This window comes from Etheostoma cragini, chromosome 1 (assembly GCF_013103735.1).
Source record: "Etheostoma cragini isolate CJK2018 chromosome 1, CSU_Ecrag_1.0, whole genome shotgun sequence".
Lineage (NCBI taxonomy): Eukaryota > Metazoa > Chordata > Actinopteri > Perciformes > Percidae > Etheostoma > Etheostoma cragini.
Genome location: NC_048407.1, coordinates 17,627,770 through 17,654,213, shown reverse-complemented (window position 1 = coordinate 17,654,213; position 26,444 = coordinate 17,627,770). Strand labels below are relative to the sequence as shown.

The 26,444-nt window shown below is 39.0% G+C and overlaps 2 protein-coding genes across 6 annotated transcripts in view; one reads left to right on the top strand and one right to left on the bottom strand.

Annotated features, from left to right (window-relative positions):
* Positions 1-3,719: 3,719 nt before the first annotated feature.
* On the top strand, positions 3,720-10,591 carry nucb2a (nucleobindin 2a). Of its 2 annotated transcripts, XM_034894459.1 has the most exons (14): positions 3,720-3,895; positions 4,310-4,450; positions 5,502-5,609; positions 5,884-6,016; positions 6,144-6,247; positions 7,130-7,315; positions 7,597-7,687; positions 7,854-7,912; positions 7,992-8,084; positions 8,190-8,279; positions 8,399-8,569; positions 9,889-9,949; positions 10,035-10,054; positions 10,088-10,591. In XM_034894459.1, exons 1-14 carry the CDS (start codon positions 3,872-3,874, stop codon positions 10,259-10,261), a joined length of 1,455 nt encoding a protein of 484 aa, XP_034750350.1. In that variant the 5' UTR covers positions 3,720-3,871; the 3' UTR covers positions 10,262-10,591. The 2 variants fall into 2 exon arrangements, with proteins under 2 accessions (XP_034750350.1, XP_034750279.1); XM_034894388.1 differs by having other exon boundaries at positions 10,035-10,591.
* Positions 10,592-14,375: 3,784 nt separating this feature from the next.
* Positions 14,376-26,444, bottom strand: part of caprin1a (cell cycle associated protein 1a) — a 13,534-nt gene continuing 1,465 nt past the window's right edge. For 3 of the 4 annotated variants that reach the window (XM_034875191.1, XM_034875199.1, XM_034875183.1), the window contains exons 2-17: positions 25,681-25,815; positions 25,004-25,066; positions 22,104-22,190; positions 21,420-21,661; positions 21,148-21,230; positions 20,869-21,018; positions 19,988-20,040; positions 19,780-19,863; positions 19,525-19,686; positions 17,446-17,554; positions 17,232-17,293; positions 16,821-16,952; positions 16,086-16,245; positions 15,324-15,512; positions 15,091-15,197; positions 14,376-14,966 (exon numbers count right to left, since the gene is read on the bottom strand). In XM_034875191.1, the coding sequence (XP_034731082.1) occupies positions 14,880-14,966; positions 15,091-15,197; positions 15,324-15,512; positions 16,086-16,245; positions 16,821-16,952; positions 17,232-17,293; positions 17,446-17,554; positions 19,525-19,686; positions 19,780-19,863; positions 19,988-20,040; positions 20,869-21,018; positions 21,148-21,230; positions 21,420-21,661; positions 22,104-22,190; positions 25,004-25,066; positions 25,681-25,815 (1,905 nt within the window). In that variant the 3' untranslated portion in view covers positions 14,376-14,879. The remainder of the gene's footprint in view (positions 14,967-15,090; positions 15,198-15,323; positions 15,513-16,085; positions 16,246-16,820; positions 16,953-17,231; positions 17,294-17,445; positions 17,555-19,524; positions 19,687-19,779; positions 19,864-19,987; positions 20,041-20,868; positions 21,019-21,147; positions 21,231-21,419; positions 21,662-22,103; positions 22,191-25,003; positions 25,067-25,680; positions 25,816-26,444) is intronic. The other variant, XM_034875208.1, reaches the window with a different exon arrangement.

The window sequence follows — 26,444 nt, the reverse complement described above, 5'->3', positions numbered from 1 at the left end:
GCCGAGAGCATCTGTCAGCATTATAAATATTTGATCTGTGATACCCTTTTAAAGTTGCTTTGTTGAAAAATGTTCCAGTGGTTTAAGACACTGTTCTTATACTACTCATATCAAGAAATTAATCATCAAGTAAATCAGATCTAGGGACGAGAGGTGAATTAAATGGAAACACTGAATATATTAGAGTAATAACACATACATAAGAGTAGAAACATAATAAATGTACATGCTTATATGAGGCACAAGGGCGCACAGAATGGCGTCATGAGTTTCATGTATTAAATCATGCTTTGGCCTTTAAAATCACCAGATCAAATCCCAATTGAAAACCAAAGGGAGACATGTTACACAGTGCCTTCCACCATCAGCAGTCTATGCCAAGGAGCATTAAATCTGTTTTGGCAGATAGGGGTGGCTCAACACTACACTACAACACCTGTAATGTATGTTGTGTGTATGGGTTTTCCTTTGATTTCAAATACATGTGGACTGTGTTCTGAACTAACACATTCTCATTCCCATCTTGTCAAATACAGCAGGAACAAATCAAATGTGTGAATCATAAAAGGCTTTATTAGATTGGTCACTAAGAACAGCACCAACCAACTGCAAGAGATCTAAAAAAGAAACTGCTGCATCTTGGGGAATCAGTGTTCTGCATTGTAAGGTTTAGGCAAGACCAGCAGAGATCTGCAACAAGCCTTACCACTGGCGGACGTAATCAATAATACCACTGTATTATTGATATTGCTGAACTTAATTTAATGCAATTTGGTGCACAATTAAATTGTTGTGTGTTCCTCATCCAATCTGCAAAATGAAGCACTGGGTTGGTGAAACCTAGTACATACTGCAGAGTAATCATCCAGTATCTACACAATTAATTGCAATGACACACACACACACACACACACACACATGTGCGCACGCACACACACACACACACATACATTCTAATTAATACACAAATACACACATGGTTGATGCGCAGTCCAGTGCAGCTCTGCAGCATGGACTCTGCTCCTGCTGATTCCTGCCTCTCTGCTGCCAGAGGCTCACAATGCAGCAAGGTGACTCAATGTTATTGTCTTCTCTTCAGAGAGCCTCCTCCCACTGAATCACAGCTTACTAAAGGTGCTGAGCAGAAAATGTAATGAAGAGGCTCTCTTTCTTTTCTGACTTTGATCTCTTCAGCTCAGAACAGTTTGGGCCCTTATCTAGTTATCCATTAATCTCAGTAAAGTAAGGTTTATAAATGAGTGTGTGCAGGTGACTCAAAGTGCCTGAATTATTAACTACACACTGTGTAGGGTAATATTTATACAGTATGCGGCACATTTTTAATCCTTATATAGTTGTTGATTAAAAAGAAGTGCTGATCTTCCCCATCTGCTTTAGCTTTCGTTTACTGTATATGTTAGTTATGATCTAAGACAGTGATTAATTGCCTTCCTGCTCATTTAACTATTACACTGACATCTACACAGCAGGGATGTTATATTTAGTCATAAGCCAACCAATCCAGATAAAAATTAGATTCATTACCTTGCTCTACCTGCCAAGGCTCATAAATTTTTTTTGGGTTCTTATTCTAGCACTCATAGTTCTAGCAGAAAGACAATGTTTTTATAGTTCCTGGGCAAAACATTTATCTTCTCTCTAAGTGGGTCCAAGAAGAGTGTAATCGATTAAACACAGTTTAAATATTTTTGTAATCTGTGATTTTTAGTGTTTATATCTGGAGTATGGTCCAGACCTGCTCTATCTGCAAAGTGTCTTGAGATAACTTTGTCATGAATTGATACTGTAAATAAAATTGAATTGAATTGAATATGATAAATCAATAAACAAAACAACTACTGCGGATACAGGTGCCAATACAGACCAGAGTTTAGTTTAAATCATGGACTCATTTACTCCTGTGGCTCCCAACATATTAGACCAGTTAAACTATCACAGACTTCCAGTTCTACATGACTACAAACTATAGTTGTGGGACGGTCTGGCATGGCGACCACTACAAACAGACTGGAATAATGAACATCAGCCAAAACAGCAAAATAGCACCCTCTGTTGGGGAGATGGGGGATTAAATGTGTGTGTGTGTGTGTGTGCGTGTGTGCGTGTGCGTGCGTGTGTGTGTGTGTGTCCTATATTTCTGCACAGAAAATCAACATTAAAGTAATCAAATCAAAGAATTTATAAATGGTAATTGACTTCTTTCAGATTACTTTCAGTACTTATAATTTTATTTAAGCCTTTTTTAGAAAGCTCTCGGACACACTGGTTTCATTGGCCTGTGCAGGGTGCAGAGTGTAACCATGTCAGTACAGCCACCAGGCAGGTTCCACGTAAGATGTCCCCTTGGGCACAAGGAGCGAGGCGGGGGAGAGAGATGCATTTGGACCCATTACAAAAAGACTTCTGCTTTCAACTTTACTCCAGTTTACTCGAGTACTGCATTAACGGAAATGCAATTTTGGGGTACATGTACTTTAAGCAAGGGGTTGCTTTGCACTTCTAATCCTCTACATTTATTTGCCAGATTTAGTTACACACACATCTGCAGATTAATATCTTACAAACATACAAATCACATGACATGGAAATTAACAATAATTAGCTCAACATTTATATCTAAAGGCTGCAAACACATTCATGCATCAGTAACAACCCACTATTATAATATACTATAATACTTACATGGCAACTAATGCCTGAAGAAAGCATACCTTTAGTTTTAGTACTTCAGAAACATTTTGCTGATTAGGTTTGGGCCATGTACTTCTGTTTCTAGTAATATTTTGAATGTAGGGCGCACTTACAGTAATGGAGTATTTTCCACTTTGGTATTACTACTTTCACTTCAGTAAAGTATTTAAATATTCTACTTTTTCTACCACTTTTGCTGTAAAAAATTGTAGCCTAATAGAATAAAAGAATACTAGACATGTACTTAATTTAGTTAAGTCAATTTAATAGCAATTTTTCACAAAGTAAACAAACAGGACAAATACAGCCTATATATTATTGTCTATTAGACATAGGTTAAGAATAAACAAAGAAATCTCTAATTGATCAGAAAATTGTGATGGAAAAAATACTATAAAACTGCACTCATGAAAAGAGCCATAATTTATCATTCAGCATCACTGGCTTCATCTCCCCTGCGTCATTTTTGATGACCTAGACTGGAAAAGATTCTGGTGCACTTGCCTTCTAAATGTCTGATTTATAAAAAAAAAAAAGTGATTCATTGGTTTTATACCTGCAAGGTATTTCTTCAAAGATATAAAAAGGGCATTGATGTGGACTGCTCATTATGTCAAATGCTTCCGTAAGATTTATGCATACATATCTACTTTGGTCTTTTCACCACTCTTCTCTTTCTTGGCAAGATGTCTGTATTTTTATATTGATACTGACATTTCCCATACAAAAATGTATTGTTTGGCTTTTTTTCTTATTCTTTTACCAAAGTAAATTATAGCCTACTACATCATCAACTTGATCTTTTCTTTATGATTTCTGTGTGTGTTTGGCATACAGAAATGTCCAGTATATGTTTGTACTACATGTTTTCATGCTGTTTGTTATAATAATTAAAAAAAAAACTAAAATAAAAAGTGTTTCCTTCACTGTTCGAGGTTGCTGTTTTTGATTCGATCGGTAACCAGAAGTAACCGCCCACTTGCTCTGTCGTAATCTCGCCACGTACGACCAATGCAACGCAACTTGCTAGTCCGTTTGACGGAAAGCCGAATTGACCACTGCGGTAAACGCTACTGCGCACACAACCTTAACTGCTGACTAGAGTGCTAGCTGCCGACACAACCAGCTGAGAGGCAGCTACGGGAGGAAAACAGAGCAAATGAGGTCCAGGATCCATAATAAAGTCAGTATACAGGTCACGCATATGGGGCTCTTTAGAGACGTTTATAATATATACGTGTAGTTTAATGAACATGTCGCGTTAACGTTAGCTGCGGTGCTCAGACCGACAGCATAACATTACAAGAATAGTTTAGGTGATTGATTCTCAATAGCCAAATCAGTCAGTGGCAATGCTAAAGCTGCCACTGCTAAAGCTAACATCAAAAGCTTCCTCTGGATATTAGTAGCTAGCCCAGAATGTAAACCTACGCTGGCTGGAGGAGCTGTCTTAATACGTGTTAATGAGGAAGCTGGCAACACAGTGAACTTTTTATACTCATGGGCCCTTAACTGTTCATCTTCACATACTTTGTAATTTTAATAATACTGTAACATATAACCTTAAATGTACTGCATTAATTGTGCCCCTTTCCAGATGTGTTGGAGACGGGCCCTTCTCACCGGCTGGGTTCTGCTGCTGGTCCAGCTGCTGTGTTATGAGGCAGTGCCCATCAGTATGGATAAGACAAAAGTCCAAGAGCCGGAGAAAAAAATAGAAGAGCCTCCACCTAGTGTGGTAAGAAGGCACAAGATGCACATCTCTTTGTTTGCATAGGTTGGAAATTTCATCACAATGCATATTTTCGGATCTTTTGTGTGTTACAGGCGTGGTAGGTAGCCCTACAATGATTCCGCGATTGTACATATTAGGAAATAGTTCTAAAAATAGGAAATAGGAAATAATTCTATCTATGTCTACATATCAACATTTTAGTCAGGCTTTGATAATCGATTAATTGTTCCACTTTTATAAATCAAACACAAATCCCAAATATTTGCACATTACAGCCTCTCAACTAATCTAGTTTACTCTGGCAATAATACTGCACGTGTACTTTTCAACTAACACAGCGCAATAGATCCCATTTTTCAGCATTATTCATAATTTTTTTTTTTACAGATTACCTATTCCATTTATTCTATATATTGTAGTATAAGGTACATATGTATAATATATATATATATGGAGGTCAATAAAGTATTTTCTGATTTCACATTTTTTCTGTTTTCAGTTTCATATTATTTCAAATGAGTTAGTTGTAGCTATTAGTTAGTCATGTCGCTGATATCAGATGCTGCATAGGCTGTAAACCAGAGAGTGATGGTACAGCACCAGACTAATTTAACAGAGACATGGCCTTGTGTCATTGTGCTACAATTAAATTACCTCAATCAGACTCTCCACTCAAAACTCATAATCACACAAATCCATTTCATCGTTAATACAACAGCTCCAGATGTTGTAGCTTTGTGAGGATGCATTCAAATACAAACTTTTCATTGGAGAGTAAGTGAGTGGGCTTTAACCACAGAACTGCTGCAGCATTTGGCAATTTGCAGAAGGCAGTAATGCAGTATATAGATAAAACCTGTCATCTCTTTATCCATCTGGACAGATGATCTATTATGTATGTCTTCAGTACATCAGACCTCTCAAAGAAGTGCTTATTGTAAAAATAATAAACAAACAAAAAAGTGATGATCCTTGTAGGATTACTTGGTGTGTTGTATGTATAACATTCATATATTTATTTTTACAGTGACATTTGATTTGTTACATTTTATAGGACACTGGACTCCACTACGACCGCTATCTCAGGGAAGTCATAGATTTTCTTGAGAAAGATCAGCATTTCAGAGAAAAGCTCCACAATACAGACATGGAAGACATCAAGGTATCCTGCTTTGTTTTTTCACTAGTAAATCATCACTCTCACTGGTAAATTATGGGCTTTCTCTTGTCCAGGAATGTGAAAAATCATCTGGATTGTTTGAGAAATACTACCAATTTACCAATTCATTTTCTCCTCTTGGATTTTTGCTCCACTGCACCATTCCGTTCAAGTGTACAGAATCAGTGAAAGGTTACATTTTTATATGTATTTATTACATGAACTGCTACATGATAAATAACACTAACTAACACTAACTTATTCATGTAAAATACAGCAAGGTAAGCTGGCCAAAGAGCTGGACTTTGTCAGCCATCATGTCCGAACCAAACTGGATGAGTTGAAGCGGCAGGAGGTAAACCGACTCCGAACTCTGATTAAGGCCAAGCAAGACCTTGAAGGAGGGAATGGTATGTTGTGCAAGAAAATTTATATTTGTGCTACAACTTCAATTGTACGTTAGAGGTTAATGCATTATAACCTTGAATGTTATGAATCTGTATTTTTTTATTCATGTCATTTATTTTTCCCTAATAGACATTGCCGTGGACCACCAGGCTCTGCTGAAACAGTTTGAGTATTTGAACCACATGAACCCACATACATTTGAAGTTGAGGACCTGGATCGCCTCATCAAATCGGTAAATCTTATTGCTATTTCATGCCATAAACAATGTTAAATTAAGGACATGTTCACGCAGTGCCACTAATTTTAACTGCTATTGAACTTTTTTTTAGTAAAGTAATTGGGTAGATTGAAAGTACACTATGAAAGCCATTAATAATGCACCACATACATTTTGAAGTCTTAACAGTCTTTTTAGCGTTAGTAGTGATTCTTCGCTGTATCGTGATTCTCTCTAGAACAATTTGATGCAGATAAGTTAAAAATTAACTGTTACTGTTAATATTTTTTTAATTGTGTTGATTTTTATTTCAAAGTTACTGTCAAATCAAATCAGAAAACAGAGTGAGTGAAAAAGGATGGGATAATGGTCAACAACTTAAAGTTTAGGCAAGAGTGCAGAAAAAAAACCACACAAAAATGGCCAAAAGGGAAAAATTTAAATTAAGTTTTGTGTGTGTGTGTGTGTGTGTGTGTGTGTGTGTGTGTGTGTGTGTGTGTGTGTGTGTGTGTGTGTGTGTGTGTGTGTGTGTGTGTGTGTGTGTGTGTGTGTGTGTGTGTGTGTGTGTGTGTGTGTGTGTGTGTGTGTGTGTGTGTACACACACACACACACACACACACACACACACACACACGATCTTATAAGACATACATACAATAATTAGGCAAAACACACATAGTCTGTTCATCTACTTTATCACATTACATCTGACAACCTCATATTTCATGTTTTAAGAAGCCAATTCTCCAAATTTAAACAAGCCTCTGACATGGAAGATGACTGTGAGAGAAGGAGACTTTCCCAAGCATGTTTAAGGCTTAAGCTTGGAAAACCTTAGGAGACAAAACATTTCATTAAAACTTTTGTGTGACAAATATGTCATGTTCATGTATTAAGGCCACTAAAGATCTGGAGAACTTTGACAAAGAGAGACACGAGGACTTCAAGAAGTATGAAATGATGAAAGAGCACGACAGACGGGAACACCTGAAAGCACTGGACGATAACGAAAGAAAAAAAGAGGAGGAGCACTATGAGGACATGAGGAAGAAGCATGCTGACCACCCTAAAGTCAACCACCCGGTAAGTCTGTTTCAGTTGCACACACAGGTGACAACATGGCCCACTGACGTGTTTTATTTCAGCCAATGTAGAGAAACTCTTTCTGTTCCTTTTCATATTGCAATATTTAATCCAGACTTTAATAGTTCAGTTTCTGCAACTGTACAAGGGGGGGGGGGGGGGGTTGTGGGTTTAATAGAGTGTATTATTATTATTATTATTGTGCAAACTATCTGCTAAAATGTTGAAATGCATTATTTATCTAGCCGTAATTTAAATGTGATTTTACTTTCATGTTGCAGGGTAGCCAGAATCAACTGAAGGAGGTATGGGAGGAGGCCGATGGCTTGGACCCTGAAGATTTTGACCCAAAGACCTTTTTCAACCTTCATGGTAAGACCTTTACCAACCTGCAGCTGTGAAAGACTGGAGGGAGGGTGTCCATTTATGCAGTGCTACATAATCTGTATTTTATAATATAATAGTAATTATAATATGTATTATGACAGATAATAATGCATTTGTTTACCACAGTCTTTTTCTGTCTTTTATAATGCAGATACCAATGGAGATGGCTTTTTTGATGAACAGGAACTGGAGGCGTTGTTCACCAAAGAGGTAAAGCCATGGCAACTTAAAATGTGTAATGTTTCAGTGAGTGGCCTTTGTACTGACTGTTGGTCTCCGGGATTTTTAGCTGGAAAAGATTTATGATCCCACCAATGAAGAGGATGACATGGTGGAGATGGAGGAAGAGAGGCTACGCATGAGAGAGCATGTTATGAATGAGGTACAGTAAGTTGAACACAATTAGTTTAATTTGTTTTGCATACTATATAGTACAGTGTAAATAGATCCCTCCATGTGTTATCAATTGCTCCCGTCTTCCTCATAGGTGGATTCTAACAAAGACAGGCTGGTCTCCTTGGATGAGTTCCTGGTTGCTACAAAGAAAAAGGAATTCTTGGAGCCAGATAGCTGGGAGGTGAGACGCAATGTATTTATCATGTTGACATCATCTAAGAGTGATGTAATCCCAAGGCCATTTTGCTAAAAGAAGTAGGACTGTAATAAATGGTGACGCCCCCACCCTGTGCTCCTCAGACCCTGGAGCAGAACCAGGCTTATACCGATGAGGAGATGAGGGAGTTTGAGGAGCATCTTGTTCAGCAGGAACAGGACCTCAACGAGAAGGCTGATGACATCCGGAAACAGAGAGACGAGCTGGAGAGACAGCAGGAGCAGCTCAATGCACAGAAAATGGAGCTGCAACAGGTAAGGAGTGTGTATGGGGGGGTGGACTTTTGTCATTACATACAGAGAGCACATATCAACAAAATTCCGTCCCACTGGCTCATAAATACTGCTTTAAAATTTTAATATATAAATAATTATAAAAAAATATATATTAAAAATATATTAAAAAAAATATATATATATATATATTTTTTTATATTTTTTTTATATATATTTTTTATAATTATTTATATATTAAAATTTTAAAGCAGTATTTATGAGATATATATATAACTATTTATATTTATATTTAAATATTTATATAAATAAATAAATACTAATGCTACAGTGTTATTTCAACAATTAAATATTGAAAGCAGCATTTACATTATCGCACATATTGAATGACAGAATTTTACAGTTATTGCACGTTTTAGAAAAATAGATACTGTCATTGCACGTTTATAAAATAAGTCCAAATGAGGTCCACTGCAGGGGAGTATTAAGGGGGGCGGGGAATTTTGAGGGCAGGTTTCAATTGTTATATGATATATTTTAGTTGCTGACGAGGTTTTCTATAGGGATGCACATATCCAACTTTTTCAGATACCGATGCCTGTGCTTTGTGTATCTGTCGCTACCCGACACCGTTGTTGAATTAATAATAAACTGTATACCTTCCACCTTCCTTCCACCATGTGGAAGAGACTAAAGGCACCAGATTTTCCTAGCTTTGACAAAATAAGATGTATTTCATTTGCATGGTGCTTTTGGATGTGCTTGGTTGAATTGCTAGTATTGTACTTCGCAGTACTCCCAACACCCCTTAAAAACATTTACTTTGCAGAAATTGCAAACAGCCGACAAACTAGTTTGCGTGTCAAGCATAAAATATCGCCACACAGACGACTCTTTGGCTCGCTCCATGTTGCTTAACAGTTAACTAAACTCTTCCAGCATGCAACACACGTGAAGCTGGCGAATGACATAGGATTTGCTGCGATGGAGAAAAGAACTGGATCGGCCCATGGATCTGTTCATTTTTCCAATCCCCCAATCCAGCTCTTTAGTCAATATCAAGGCTGATATCCGGTGTTGATATCGGATCGTTGCACCCCTAGTTTGCTACAGTAGCTTTATTCTAACGGTGGTAAACGAAAATGTAGTTCTGCAGAGGTTTCACGTGAACAAGACACTGAGTCTGTGGGTGGAATCTCAGTGTGACAACTAAATGAATTTTCTTGAGCTATGATGATGATTTATTAGAGCAATCAAATTAAATGCTATCAAATGTGTCTATCAACATTACTGTGTGCACCCCCCTCATATATAAACACCTTATATGTAACCTGTTACAGGCAGTTGAGCATATGGAAAGGCTGAAAACACAGAAAGTAGAACCCCCTCCAGAGGTTCACGGTGAGTTTTGATCACACCATTTTGTCTTTTCATAGTTGTTTGGTTTACGGCTCGATCTGTAGTAATGTAAAACTGTTTGTTACAGTCGAGGGAAATGCTATCCCAGAGATGCAGGCGTTTGACAGCCAGTTGCATCCTGAACAAGAGGCCCAACCACAAGGACATCAACCTGCACCCCAAGATCCTCAATATACACCTCAAGAACACCATGAACAACATCAAGACCTGGCCCAGCAGGGGCTCCCCCAGACACACCAGGATCTGCCACCAGGCCACCAAGAAGCTGCACAAGGCCAGCATCACCTGCCATAACACACCCGCCATAACAGTGCTGTCAGAAATGTAATCTCCACAACCAGACTTTTGCTGCACCTCCAATCCAGCACACAAAGGAGCAGATCCTCCTCTGTATCAGGCCTCTAACCAGCATGACTTACGGGGTGTGGTGGCTATGTGAGATGGAGAGCAGCAGCACAATAGGAATCCCTGCTGAATGAAACCAATGTTTGATAACTGTACTCCTTTGGATTACATGACGGAATTACAATAGTGAAATGACGAACCAAGGACGTGCATCTTGAAACGAGCATACCGACATTTTCAAGTTTGATTACATTAGAAATAATCAAGAATGTTTGGAAATACAAGTATACAAAAATTTAAATTTGAGCTTTCTGTACCTGCGGTTTGCTGTTACAGAACCTCTAACAATGACATGCTACTGGCTCTACAACCTGACACGTTTGAGCTATCCTTTTCGATAAGTACATTGCAGTTGTTGAGGAAGATAAGGTGTAAAACGAATTAAAATTTTAATCATTACAATTTTGATTTTCTGACTTGACGATCACGATTAGATACTCCCCATATGAGTTTACGTGCCATTTGTGGTGAAATGTGTTTCACTGGAGTGTATCACACATTTTAGAAATTGAGTGTGAGAATCCTTTTTTTTAGATTTTCTCTCATTGCATAAAGAGCAAAATAGGCACTATAGCAATTTGAACCAGTATACAGCATGTGATGCCCTAACCGGAACCCATTGTTTCACTCAAAAAGTAAAGACTTTTTGATGCAGACACGTACAGTTTTATGTAATCATAATCTACCATTTCCAGTCAGATACATTTTGTCCACTTGCCGCTGTCACCAAATATTAGGGTTAGTTTTTAACCAGAAACACCTCATGAAGCCAGAATGCTCAGTCGTTATACCTGTCAGGTTCAGGTTGATTCTTGTTGCTTTCATAACCTGCCAGCTGTTTACCTACCTTACAACATCTTTTCATGTGTGTAGTCAAATTTTCAGCGAGAAAACATATGCTCTGCTCACAGGATATCAGGAACTGGCCATTTTTGGGCCACACTGCAGATGCTCTTCATGGATTTTGATCAATATAAAGGTGCTAGGTTCTTGAAATAAATGTAAGTGTGAAACATCTCTCCATTCAATAAGTATTCCTCTACTTTATTACAGCCCAAATTCCTGCAGATGCTTGGTTCAAGTAACCTAGTATAATAAATTTGCTTTCGTACACGTTACAGTAGGATGGGCAGTAAAATGTTGGTCTATTGTTAATGTGATCGTGATTTTTAATCTGTCTTAATATAACAGTTTGCTGATTAAAGATGTGGACTTTCACTCCAGCCTTTCATCGCAGTTTTCTGCAAGTATTTTGTTGAAGCAACTGCTGGATTTGGTAAATTAGTTTGGTAATTTAAAGATTTTATTAGAAAGGGCAAAGCTCTTCGTTGGTAGGAGCCAATTCCGATATCATCGTTGACCCAATAGTGTGACATCATAAAAATCTCTGAATCTGAATTCACTTAACATTATATCTGGCACAAGACAGATGTGTATTACTTGGTCTTAGTTTAAAAAACCTGGCATGTCCTTATCTTTGCAGTCTAAGGGCATGGCATATTTTTCCTACAAATGACCAGTTTGATGTAATTGCTGTGCTATCCAGGTTGCTTTTTTCATGTAATTTGGTTTCTTCTAGCTGGCAGACTGAGGCCATGGCAAACAGGTGTTAACTTATTGCCACTTTTTACCGAAGAAGGCTTCATTGACATAAGATATCTGCCTTATTGTGCTTTTAGGTAAGACAAAATCTAGACATGGAGTACATTTCTTTTTTCTTTGCTGTGTGCTAAGTGTTTGTTTCACACAATCAAAATTTGCGCAAAATGTACTTTAAAAACTGTTTTCCAATTGGTTGCTGCTGGATAAAATAGTTATTTGACAGTACTGTATTCCTCAGTTAAACATAATAAAACGGTAATGACCTTTCAGTTTGACAGATGTTATCGCTTAATGAATGGCCAATCAAACTCATACAATACAATGTAAAACAGTTAGGTATGGATAATCTATTCATACAGTATATCACAAATGTAAAGCAATGGCAACTTACTTGTTGAAACAAATCACTTAAGTATGACCGTAGCAAAGTGAATTATGATTTAATTCCAAGTGATGTTGGCTCTTAAAACAAGTTTATTCCAAAGGTTTCCTTTTTAAAGGCATTTGCTTGTAATGTACCAATGTCTTGATAGAATCCATATCTTTAAGTGAACAGGCTGAACACAACGGACTGCACCACGTTTCCCTGGGATTGTCTTTTCTTTTTTTCTACAAAGGTTTACACCATCATAGTTTGAAAGATGCTATGAATTTACACATACAGTCCCCATCCAAAAGTAACAAAAGTTCCTTTGGTTTTGTTGTTCACTTAAGACATTTGGGTTTAAGATCAAAAGATTAGAGTATATGAGATAAGAGTTAAGAATTCTGGCTTTAATTTCCTGGTATTTACATCTATATGTGTTAAACAAATTAGGACATAATTGTTTGTATTAGACCACAGCATTTTTAGGTGAGCAAAAGTATAGGAACGAATCTTAAAGTAATATTTAATATTTGATGGCATAACCCTTGCTTGCAATAACTGCCTCAAGCTTGCGACCCATCAACATCACCAAACTGTTGCATTTTTCGTTTGTGATGCTATTCCAGGGTTTTACCGCAGCTTCTTTCAGTTCTTGTTAGTTTCGGGGGAAATGCATGCTCTATTGGGTTAAGGTCAGGATGTTGACTTGGCCAGTCTACAACCTTTCACTTTCCCCCTGATGAAGTCCTTTGTTTTGTTGCAGTGTGCTTAGGGTCATTGTCCTGCTGCATGATAAACTTCCTCCGATTAGTTTGAATGTATTTCTCCATAAATTGGCAGACAAAATGTTTCTGTACACTTCTGATTTCATTTTGCTGCTGCCATCATCAGTTACATTATCAATAAATATTAATGAGCCTGTCCCGTAAGCAGCCATGCATGCCCAAGCCATGACGTTATCTCCACAATGCTTCACTGATGAGCTTGTATGCTTCGGATCATAAGCAGTTCTTTTCTTTGTCCACACTTTGGCCTTTCCATCCCTTTGGTAGAGATTAATCTTTGTCCCATCAGTCCATAAGATTGTGTTCCAGAACTTTTGAAGCTCGTATCGGTACTTCTTTGCAAATTCCAATTCTTACTGCTGATGAGTGGTTTGCATCTTGTGGTGGGGCCTCTATATTTCTGCTCTCGGAGTCTTCTTCGAACAGTGTGGATTGTGATACATTCACCCCTGCACTGTGGAGGTTGTTTGTAATGTCACTTACTGATGTTTTGGGGGTTTTCTTCACAGCTCTCACAATATTTCTGTCATCAACTACTGTTTTTATTGGCTTTTTTAGGACATTCCAATTGTTGTGCTTACTATGCCCAATGTTTGTCCAATGGCTCAGGTCTATTTTCCTTCTTTTCGCAACTTGAAAATGGCTTGCTTTTCTCCCATAGACAGCTCTCTGGTCTTCATGTTGGTTTATCCTCTTTTACAAGAAATGCAGTCTTTATAGTTTTAAACCAGGGATAAAAACTTAGACTAGTCATGCAGAGTGATTTAATATTTGAACAATCAACTGAAACGGCAACACCTGGGCAACAAGAAACATCCGTCAGTCACATGTTCCAATAGTTTTGCTCACTTAAAAAATGAGTGGGTTCAAACAAAGTGTGACATGTCCTGAGTTGTTTAACACATCTAGATAAATGTACCAGGAAATAAAAGCAGAAACTTGTCTCATATTCCTTCTAAACCCAAATGTCTTCAGTGAACAATACTTAAAAGGAATTGGCATTATAGTTCAAATACTTTTGAAGGTGACTGTAGTGGCTTTAACTACCTGAATACCGACAGAAGACAGACTACTGCTACTCCCTCTCTCATAGGTTGGAAGGGCTGAGAGACAGGCAGGACCCGTCTCGTCCAACCACCAATAATCAACAACTGTAACACTGACATGTGAAAGCACACATAATTAAAAAAGCAAAATTTAGAACAAGAAATGTACACCAAAGCAGGAAATCAGTATCAATAGACAGGAGGTAATAGAACACAACTTTATTGAAACAGTCTCAACCAATAACATCAGCGTACAAAGAGGTGATGGCGCAAGAGGTGACAGAGGGGTCAAAAAAAAGAAAAAAAATGCCTTTATGAAAATTATAAGATCAAGAGGAAAAAGAAGCTGACAGCGCATGACAGCAGGAAATCATTCTCATGTAATCAGATCAACAGTGGCAGGGTATTTTTTGCATTTATTTTGTACAAAAAATAAATTAATGAAATCTTTCAAGTTTACAGGAATATCTATTTGTTGTTTATATCACACAGACTTGTTGATAATCCTACATGTGGTAAAGTTCAGCATTTTGTGTTAGAACATTGAGATGATCTAGACCAAAGCTGACTCTGATAAGTAGGCCAAGAGTTAAAAAAATAAGATTACCAATGAGAAACAAAACATTGTTATAAAAGTGAGCTGGGGCGAGCACATTCAAAAATCCTGAATGTTAAACGTGGCGCGACTTGACGATCTTTAGGATCCTTTAGGATCGCATTGCTTGAACATTTCCTCTAGACAAACCTCGAGGTCCTTGGGCAGCTCCCCGCTTGTAGTTTTGCTGATATCCCTCCTTGAAAACAAAACAGGGATTCATAATAACTGGCCTCCTAAAATGCTTTAAAATGCAAAGACAATACACTGACTGACATATTATGGGATCTTTTTGGTACTATTATGATGAAATGACCTCTTACCCGCTGGTAGGTGTTATTGGAATAGTCCCGAGACGTGTTAAATTGGTTTTGACCATAACCACTGCTTGGAGCATTTGAGAAAGGAGGGCGATAGCCTTCATATCCCCCTTATGACAAAATACATTACAATTAACAGTTGACTTGAGTAATGTCAACATGTTTTGTGTCATTGCAGTGAATCCTGAGCCCACATGACCACTGCATCTCTGTAAAACAACGTTTGATGCTTGTACCTCTAAATCCATTGGAGGAGCCCCGGTATCCGTTCATCATGCCGCGGCCATTCCTGGGTCCACCCCTGGGTCCACCCCTGCTGTTGTAAAAGGACTGGCCCGACTGGCCAAACACTGCGCCTGGAGAGGACTCTTCATTGCCTCCTGCTGAGGGCATGACCTGGTCTTGGGGCTGGAACCCACCAACCACTGGACAGAAACAAACAAAACAGGAGATTTTAACAAGTCTATGATGCACTGTAGGGTGGTTAGTTATGCAGTTTAAAATAACTTTATCCAAGCTTAAAAAGATCAGGCTTTTTTGCCTCATGGCATGCTGACCGACTCCTATTTCAACCCCGTCACCAAAGGAATATCATGTCTTGCAACACGAAGCCCCCTGAAATCCCAACATGTTATTTTTTGCCTTATGCACACAAAATATTTCATTGTACACAAAACATATTGTCTATTAACACCACATCTTGATTGTACATGATAAAATATCTTTATAGGTTAACAAGGCTCTTTACAAATCTATAAAACAAAACAACTTTGAAATGTGTGCAAATTGTTCCAGTTAACAGGGCTTTCAGACCAAAAAAAAAGCAATCCGGCAAATGGCTGCAGGATTGTGTGGCTGGGGGAGTGGCAATGAAACCACCCCCGGACCGGCGGGTGGCTGACACAGGCTGTCTGAACGCGGCCTAATACTTACATATGCTGGCGGGTGATGCCATGTAATGTCACAGAGATATGCAACCAACCATGCTATACCCTCACCTGGCTGTAATGTCTCCTGTGGAATGTCAGGCTGGTCTACAGTACACTCGGACTGGCCGCTAAAGCCCTGTCCATAGCCACTAGGGAACTGGCTGAGCTGCTTCAGAGGATCTGCTTGACCGTCAGTGGATGGAGGTACAGGTGCATTCAGATTAAATACCTGGAGGGGGAGAAACATTTCCTGTATCACAATTACAATTTCCATAGAACATCTGGGGAGCACGATTAGCTGTAGGCGTGGAAAATGAAGGGACATGTTAAATCGTTGGTTAGATGACAAATATGTGAGGGGACCAAGCTAGCAGGCACGAGGAGTCACTAGGTACATTTTCAAAATAATACAAGTTTTTATTTACAAAAACAAAACAAACAAATTTTCAAAAAACAGAAAGTCCTGGGCCCATAAAAGAGGTCAACTTAACAGAACTTTAACTCAGGTAACATAATCAAACAGTCCTCCACACTGAGACCTGGGGGAAACATATATAGTGGCTGACAAGGCCATTCTGACACAAAGGGGGGAATAGACTAACACCATAAATAACCAAATAATGAACCAGTTTTTTTACTGCTCCTAAAATGCCATGTTAAATGGCCTTAAATATTTGATTTACTTTTTTAACCATTAACCTGTACAAACAAGTAAGGAACCGGTAGTTTCCAACAGAATGTAGTAAATAAGTCCAATCACATTCCCGGTTATATTGTTTACTTAGACCCAGACAGAGAGCGTACCGCTTGCACTGACTGGAAGGGCGCAGCGTTGACATTGATGCCTCCAGTGTGGGTAGGTTTGGAGACAGGTGGGAAAGCAGAGGACAGGGAACACGGGGCTGGGGACTGCTCAGACGAAAGAGACATCAAGGCCTGGTGAGGGGGGGAAGGAGGGAATTCAGAAGGCCACGGCAACAACGATTGCAATGAAGTCAGAGGGAGTGGTAGAGATCTTTTGACACCTTAAATCTACCTTATTGTCTTATTCGAAATACGTATATCCCTGTAATTCAAAGTAATTCAAATCATGACATGTCAGAGCATAAAATTGAATCCACGGTGCAGCACTTTTAAAAATGAGGCCCAGATAATACAAGAAATAACCTGTACTACCACTCTTTCAGGCCAAACAACCACTTCCACTCTACTTACTTGTGACGATTCTTGTGGTCCAGGCACCGCACTCGTTTGAGAATGTCTGGACTCTGTGTGGGCTGTTTGGAAGAAAACAAAACTTAGGGTTACTAAGTGAAATTACACTTTTTAAATTATACGTATATCCACATCACAAAACAGAAACAAGACCCTACTACTAGAAGATGCCGGATAATCCATTCAGGGTGCGGGTATGTTCAGTGGTTCTCACCTGAAGGGCGGCCGAGCTGATGTAGGTCAACAGTCTGCACTGGCTTCATCGGCTGGGCGGACACGATAGCCGGGTCCAGAGCCTGGCCATCAAACTCCAACATGGAGTCCTAGGAAACCCAAACAAGAGTAAACATATTACTGGACCGTGGATGAGATTTAGGGGCAGTGCAGGAAGAAAGTGAATTTGGACACAGCCCTTGAACTCATTTGACATACTCAAGGCAGCAAAATGATCAAATGCTGAGGCTGGCTGAGTCAGTATCATATTTTAGATCTCTTCCCAAAATATACTTGGATTTTATTTGAACTTGTTTTACCATATTTTATTCTCAACCTGGTCCTCTTTAATATCTTTTACCTAAGTTTTTCCATTTCATTTTATTATTGTTGGTTTTTAAGTGTGATACATAATAATAATAGTTTACTCAAGTGTATTACAACAAAACACTGGGTCCACACACTTGTTCTACAGAGTGCTTTCTGTACTTGACTGCATGACAGTAACCTCCATGTGAAAAGAGACAAAGTGTTCACTAGGGTTGGGTACCGTTCCCATTTTTACAACCGGTACCTGAAATTTGGTTCCGTTAACCAACAGTACCTTTTTTCAGTATTTTTCCTAAAAAAAAAAAAATAGCAGAAAATAACAAAAAAAGATATCAGTTGTACCAATAGCCACGGTCGCTTTCAGCTCACCATCATATTATAGCGAGCGCTGTGACTCACTGTGACTTAAACAAACTGCAGAGGTGACTGCTCTCTGTCAACATGCAGGAAGGACAGATGTGCTTGCGCTTACAGGTACCAACATCTGGCACCGTTGGATTTAATGTGAATCGGTCCTTGGCAGTACTGACGTATTTTGGTCCGTATCCAAAAAAAGTACCGGTTCCGTACCCAACCCTAGCTTTCATTACATTAATCAATGAGGTATGGCTCAATTTATGCATAACACATTAAAGGCCCTGACACACCAAGGCGCCCTAAATTGTGCAGTGTGTCCCGCATTGCCACCATGTTTTGGCAATTTTTGTTCAGATTGAACACGGTACTGAGGAAAACAAAGAATCGACTGTGAGAGTGCACACACAAGGTTTCTTTCATTTTTCATTCCATTAATCCAACACATAAGAGTTGTCAAAAATAGAATTACGTTTTAATGTTCCTTCTAAAAAAACAGGTTTGAACGATTGGAATGACTATTTTGCACATTATGTCCATAAAATGGCAAACGTACAACCAGATATGCATAACTACTTGTGTAGGTAATACTGTTTATATTTTCACAAAAATGTATTTTAAAAGATCTCTACATACCTACACATTACAACATAAATTAATGATAAAAAAACAAATATCCTATACCATGCAATTTAATACAAAGACCATAATAGACCTCCCTCTCTCTGCAACCTCCAGCTAGCTTACTAGTCAGCCTCTAAATTAGTAAAATGTAACAACTTAATATTTCATTTAATCACTCTTGTCAATGTGTCAAATGAAAGCACGTTGCCATCGCCATATGAGGGACAACCTTGTTTGGCAAATTTTCTGTAAGGATGAAGGCATGTTGGGTAGGTGGAATTAGCAAGCTAACAGTAGCTAACAAGCCAGCAGCCGACCATTCTGGCTCGGTCCATCCGCTCCCACCATAGGGAGAATACTTAGTGGAGAGAACGGATGAGAGCCCAGGAGATGGACAGTCTGGTTAAACACCTCCTGGTGTCCGCTGTCATCCGACGGCTAGTGAAGCAGAGGGACGTCTGCGCCGCTGATTCGAGCAATCGCTGTTTGTTGTGGGTATCATGCGTACCAACGTTTATATTCGGTATCCCTTTTTGAATGACAAATAGATTAGTCACTTGCTGGTATGGAGAGTAATTTTCTCTCACTCATGCACAGAACGAACGTGTAGTCTCCGCGGTGTGTTGCAGTGCTAATTTTTGGCCAATACAAAGGCGGCGTGGGCCAACATGAGGCGACGCCACAGCGGCCTTTGTTGCCACTAGATTCCGGTTGTCGGCTTGGTGTGTCAGGGCCTGAGCTAGTCACTAAAGAATGTGCTGGACCTTTTTACCTGCATGAAGTTGTAAGTCCCTTGCATTTGGGCCATGAGGTCTTGCACTACCTGCTTCCTGACCACTGGGTCGGCAGGCGGAGTGGGTGTGCCATGGTTCACAGTTACGGTTGGTTCTGTAGCCAGCTGGGCAGGAGGCTGGTGCTGGAGGGAATTCACCATCTGTTCAACACACAGACACATTAAAGTACAAAACAAGCTGTTAGTCTGCATAGTGGCATAAAGAACTGTGGTGATGCTGTAGTGTAATATTACCTGAGCCTCCACTGTCCACTCCTCCACTTGGTCTTTGTCTGTACTGCTGTACGTAGTTTCTGGAATGAACTGTCTGTTTACAAACTATAAAACAAGAAATTCAAAGTAAGAAACTGTAATACACCAAAAAAGAAGAAAAAAAACTAAAAAACTTTAATTGCAAAGTTGTGATATGTGGGATCTGTTATGCAATCCTCAGAAATCTCACCTCCGTTGTTTCCACCGGAATTGGCTCGGTGTACTTTTCAGTAACTGTTCCTTCTGGAGAAAAAGGCAAATGTGAAGAAAGAAAGAAAGAGACACACACAGACACACACAGAGATAGAGTGAGGAAATTTGTGTTTGGTAGATTATTTCTGTGGTGACAATACTTTTTGGCCATCTCTCTTATACCGCTGGGAAGCCTGTTTAGTTCCCTTTTAGACGGTGCCCCCCTTGTAAGAAACATGCGTTTGCAGGATGAGCAGCAGTGCTGAGTATGTGGTGCTGAGTATTTTGCTGTTGCCATTGACACTTGTAAGGTGCTTAACTGGCACCTGATTGGCAACTTGTGTGCTGCTCGAGCCAGAGTGACCAACACAACCACGCTGGCTAACTTGCAACAAATGCTTCTTGAAAAATGGGATGCCATCCAGCAGCCATGTTTGACCAGGATGGTGACCAGCACGAGGAGGAGGTGCCAGGCTGTTGCAGCTGTGTATGGTTCTTCCACACACTACTGAGACTTCAGTTTGTAAAATGAATATATTGTTAAATCGCCAATATGTTGTGTTTCTTCAAGATTCAATCATCCAATCCACCAAACAATTCAATGGCAGAATCAGCTGTTTGGCATTGGAAAATCTTTCATAGGCACAACCCACAGAACTTAGTGCTGCTGCTCATCCCACAAGCCCACGTTGCTCACAAATGATTTGAAAGGGAACTACAGTGGCTTTCTAACGGTATAAGATGTATTGCCAAAAAGCATTGTGACTACAGAGAAATAATCTACCAGTCACAAATGTCCTTACTTTTTGTGCTACGTTTATATACTACAGTATGTGTATGTATATGTATGTGCGTGCGTGTGTGTGTGTTGTCAGTTACCAGGTTCTGATGGCTGCTTCCCAGCCTTAGACTCAGCCACCACAGTCTGCTCTTCCTGCTCCTCTTCGCACATCCCATTCTGATGAGTTTGTGCTCTATCAAAGTAACCACTCAGCAGTATTTTGTCCAGAGAGTCCTTCAGTGACTTGTCTGGAACAAAGATAAGAGTGGAAAAAAGTTTTAAAAAATAAAAGCATGGCTTTATGGTAAATGTATACATGAATACCTAAATTAATTGTGTTTATGTGGTGGGGAATTGAGTGCTATTAAAACACTTACATGTCGTCCCTGCCACGGCCTTGTCTCTGCCGTCAAGCAGTTCCCACAAGTGTACCGAGGCCTCTTCGTATTGGTCAGTCAACCTGCAAGACACACAACAGGGTTAATATACAATATGGGAGTATGCTATTGGCCCTCCGTTTCAATATCCTACATCACTGAGCAAGTTAAACAAATGCACCCATTAACACATAACCATAATTTAGACAACTTATTTAAGCGGTAATAATTATACTGTGACCACTGCACACTTAATTAGTGGCACCTCATACCTGACATCATAGTTCCTATCAGGTCCCACCAGTTTGTATAACTCATCAAGGGATGTGAGGTCAGCATCAGTGAGCAAAGTGGAACCAGTTGCATCCGGCCGTTTAAGGTCCTGCCTGACACTCTCATCTCCCAACTGGTCCAGTAAAAACTGAAGCTCCAAAACTGTCTTCAGCCGCCCTTGTTCCATCTCCTCCCGCTGCAGCTGCTCCCGTCTAGCAGTCTTCTTCACTGCTTTTTGAATCTGACACACACACACACACACACACACACACACACACACACACACACACTTTTTGGTGCACTTTGTTTCAAAAGGCTTCCAAACTAATTATAACTTCGTTATAAATACCGCTGATCAATGCAAACCACTCTCCTGTTCTCTCAACAACCTACAATATTTCAAGCTTTTCAAAGGCAGTCTGTGTTTGTTAAAATCTCGTCATGGTGGCTCGTTGTGATTTGTAGCCTCAAGTCTTATCCCTTGAGTCAGTGGGAATCGTGATATTTGTAAGCAAGATCTTGATATAGAAGTTGCTTTTAAAAAGTTTAAGGACTGAGAAAGAATACAGGGTTCCCTGATTTTGTTAACACAAATGTTACTCAAGAGCCATATCACACCGAGCAAACCTTTAAATGTAATGATAACCCATAAGTTATGAGAAGAATCTTAACTCAGGACTCACCTCTTGACCCAATGCCAGGAAGCTTTTTTGTAGTTCTCGAGCAAAGTCAAGGTTGTGGGTGATCTCCTGGTGCTTTGTCAAGGCATCCTTCAGGTACATCAAGGAAAGAAAATGGAGATTTGTGTATCAATTTAAAAATGAATTTACCTCTGTTAAAACAGGATACAGTACAGTAAATGCACTGTTTTCAAGTCTGTAGATAACACTGATGGGATTTTAATTTTAAAAATGAATCTGGTATTTAGGGTTGTTTAGTTGTAGGCGTTTAGTTCCCCTATCGTTTGTTTAAATAACATAACAAACACATCCATTTTAAGATTACTTGGAACCTCTTTTTTTATTTTTTTATTTAAATGCTCCACAAGAGATTGCGGGCATTAAGTAACAAGCTCAGTGACCAGGCTGTCACTCACACACACTGACCACGGGAAAGGGGAGCAGCTTCTGACAGGGCGGAGAGATACCTGTCTCCCTTCAAAAGTCTAGTAAATAACTTATAATATGTATTTAAGAGCCGTCAGTCTTCCTCTATCATAGGCGCGATTTATGTTTTCCTCCGTGGGTGCTTAACTTTTCAGTCTCCTGTCCAATTTGACCTGTTTTCCTGATTCCTTAAAATGCTTTTAGAATCAGCTCGTTACTTTCATTGATTTCTGGGTGTTTTATTCAATTTGATTGCATCGGCCTGGTTAAACTGACAGTCCGATTATCCATTGACATCCTCTGATCTTATTAGTTAAAGTAGTTTACAATTCCTGCTTTTTTTAACACCAAAAAAATCCATATTTCATAAAAATAAGGTTTACTGGCCATCAGTTCCAAAAACAAGAATAAAACTAGTGGTGATAAGGTGGTTATAGGTGTGTTCAGTCCCCTCCAAAAGTATTGGAACTGCAAAGCAAATTCTTTTGTTTTCGTTGTTCACTACAGACATTTGGGATTAAAGCCCATGTTGCAGCATGTAAAAGATGAATATGAGACAAGAGTTAAGAATTTCAGCTTTTATTTCCTGTTCTTTACATCTAAATGTGCTAAACAACTCAGGACATGTCACCCTTTGTTTGACCTCACCCATTTTTGAGCAAAACTATTGGAACATGTGACAAACAGATGTTTCTTGTTGCCCAGGTGTTGCCGTTTAGGTTGATTGTTCAAACATTAAATAGCTCTGCATAACTAGTCTAAGTGTTTATCCTTGGTTTAAAACTATAAAGACTGTATTTCATGTTAAAGAGGATAAACCAACATGAAGACCAGAGAGCTGTCTATGGGAGAAAAGCAAGCCATTTTCAAGTTGCGAAAAGAAGGAAAATAGACCTGAGCCATTGGACAAACATTGGGCATAGTAAGCACAACAATTGGAATGTCCTGAAAAAAAAGAAACTACAGGTGTGCTGAGCAACAGAGGTCGAACAGGTCGGCCAAGAAAAACAACAGTAGTTGATGACAGAAATATTGTGAGAGCTGTAAAGAAAACCCCCAAAACATCAGTAATTGACATTACCAAACACTTCTACAGTGTAGGGGTGAAGGTATCACAATCTACTGTTCGAAGAAGAAAGCAGAAATATAGAGGCCACACCACAAGATGCCAACCACTCATCAGCAGTAAGATTCGGAATTTGCAAAGAAGTATAGAGATGAGCCGAGATGGAGAGCAGCAGAATGAATTCAGAAACATTTTGTCTGCCAATTTACGGAGAAATGCATTCAAACTAATCGGTAGGAAGTTTATCATGCAGCAGGATTCAATTCAATTCAATTTTATTTATAGTATCAATTCATAACAAGAGTTATCTCAAGACACTATACAGATAGACCACACTCCAGAATTTACAAGGACCCAACAGTTCAGGACAATGACCAAAACACACTGCGACAAAACAAAGGACTTCATCAGGGGGAAAAGTGGAAGGTTTTAGACTGGCCAAGTCAACCTCCTGACCTTAACCCAATAGAGCATGCATTTCCCCTCCTGAAGGGGACACTGCAGGGAGAACACCCCCCCCCCCCGAAACAAACAAGCTCACCTCAAAATGCTGCGGTCTAATACAAAGGCTGACATGTTGTTGAGCTGTTTAACACATCTAGATGTAAATACTAGGAAATAAAAGCTGAAATTCTAAACTCTTTATATTCATATTAATCTTTTTATCTTAAACCCAAATGTCTAAAGTGAACAACAATAACAAAAGGAATTTGCTTTGCAGTTCCATTACTTTTGGAGGGGACTGTACATACAGTACTGGTGTCAGTAAGCGACAAAAACGGTGTGTCAAAAAGTGTTGGTCTTGACCCAAAGGACAATACAAAAGGTAAAAAAAAAAAAAAAGTCGTCAAAAATGTTTTGCATTTCTGAACCGTAGGAAATTGACAGCAGTCGACACAAACACACTCACACGCCTATTAACTCGGTAATAAAGCCGTAAAGTAGCTCAGGACACCGCCACTTCTCACAAATACAGATAGGATTGGAGATGAGAAGTTTAACTGACACTAAACCGTGCTCAGCGCTCACATGCTCCACCTAGCACCAATTGCAATGTTTAATTTTAAATGACTGTAGTCTTCTGGCAGTCTGGCACACGGGGATGCTCAGTATTTTCCTCCGGAGCACCCACGGTATCGGCACCTTTAAATATCACTCAAATTTTAACTTTTTTTTTTTTTTTTTTATTACTTTTTAAGTAGAAAAAATATTTATATCCCCTCGACGATGATATCATTGTCCATCACAATATTTTACTGTAAACATCGTCTATTTAGGGGATATCACCCAACCCTACTGTTATTATGGGTCATTTTATTATTATGTAGATGTAAAAGAATTCATTGCGATTACACTGGAGCAGACTGCACTAAAACAAAACTGTATACAAACTGACATTGTCATAGCTTACCAGCTGATCCTGATTCAGTTGTTCTCCTTTACTCTTCCTTGCCTGACAGTCATCAAGTTTGGACTGTAAGAATTTTGAGAAACATGAAACAGACAGATGACAACAGCAATTGCTCTCAGAGTTGGGCGAGATTATCAATCTGTTAGTTTTGTTTGTGTTTGCAATGTTTAATTCTGTATCTAGTAGTCTGAATAGATTTTTTTTTCATACACAAGTTATAGCAGTATTGACAAACTAGGCCCAAGATCTAGGATTGTAACCAAGACAGATAATTGGCTGCTGCTGGAGACAAACTCACTGAACGTTAAAAATCGAAAACAGTATTTAGTCAAATAAAAAACGTAAAACAGGGGCCGGCTCAGTTGCTTCACTGACAGGCAGTTAACGATGGTTAGCATTCATAATTCACGAGGGGAGTGAGTAAACCCTTACTTACTACTTTGTAATCCACTGACATACAGTGCCTACTCTAACATTTCTCAATTTACAGTAGTCATCTTAATCTTTGTTCTCCCAAATTAGTAAAAGGTATAAGTATGTCATATCCTATGCTATGGGAAAAAAAGCATGAGGACATTGACTACAACACATTCACAAAAACATCACATACTGCTTTAAATTAAACAAGAGAAAAATAATGCAGCAAACATTTTTCAATTCTACTGAACTAGAATTACCTTTTTCTTCTCCAGATTGCGAACCTTCTTGTCAATCACAGCAAGAACCTGTTTCATGGCCTCAGAATTGCTTCCATTTCCCAGGTCTGGAATAGCAGACTGGACAGCATTGTTGCCAACCATCACTGAAGGCATCTTTGGAGAGAACATTTACATTAAAATATTTTACATTTTCAGTCCTGAGCATAGGCAGAGACTATCTATTTAGAAGTCCATCTTTTGTAAGAAGTGCACACGGCATGGACTGCTCTATCCCAAACTCCTAATGACAAGACAGACAAATTATTTTTCAGGGCAGTTGTTTGGACAACTGTTACATTTTAACAACCGCGTCTTTAATTTGGATATGTATTACTAATACAAGTACAAACGTGTCTAAGTTATTATGTTAACATTTCTATTACTTTTAAGCCGTTTGTTGTACCAGTACAATGTAACAATAAGATCATCTGATTTTCAGATGTACATATTTCTATTGGAGCTATGTCTGTCTGGATGTGTGTAACGCTATATGTGTTTGTGTGTTAAGAGCAGGATTGAGGTGTTGGTTTTTGTTCTTCTTTTAAGCATATGTATTACAAGTTGGATCAAAGTCAGTACATGTAGACACTTACAATGTTTCAAAAAGTTATATATTGACTCAGACATCTTGCCTTTATAATAACCCTCTAAATATCCTATGAATTTATTTTATGTACAGTAGTACTGCATGAAAAATGGACCCATAGTAAACTACAGACAAACCCTGGTGGGGGGGGGGGGGG

What these genes read in the sequence shown, in the direction of transcription:
- nucb2a (XM_034894388.1), top strand. Translation starts at nt 3,872, where the DNA reads ATGAGGTCCAGGATCCATAATAAA. An exon ending in GAGAGCATGTTATGAATGAG is followed by an intron (nt 8,085 to 8,189) that starts GTACAGTAAGTT and finishes TCTTCCTCATAG; the next exon opens with GTGGATTCTAACAAAGACAG. An exon ending in TGGAGCCAGATAGCTGGGAG is followed by an intron (nt 8,280 to 8,398) that starts GTGAGACGCAAT and finishes TGTGCTCCTCAG; the next exon opens with ACCCTGGAGCAGAACCAGGC.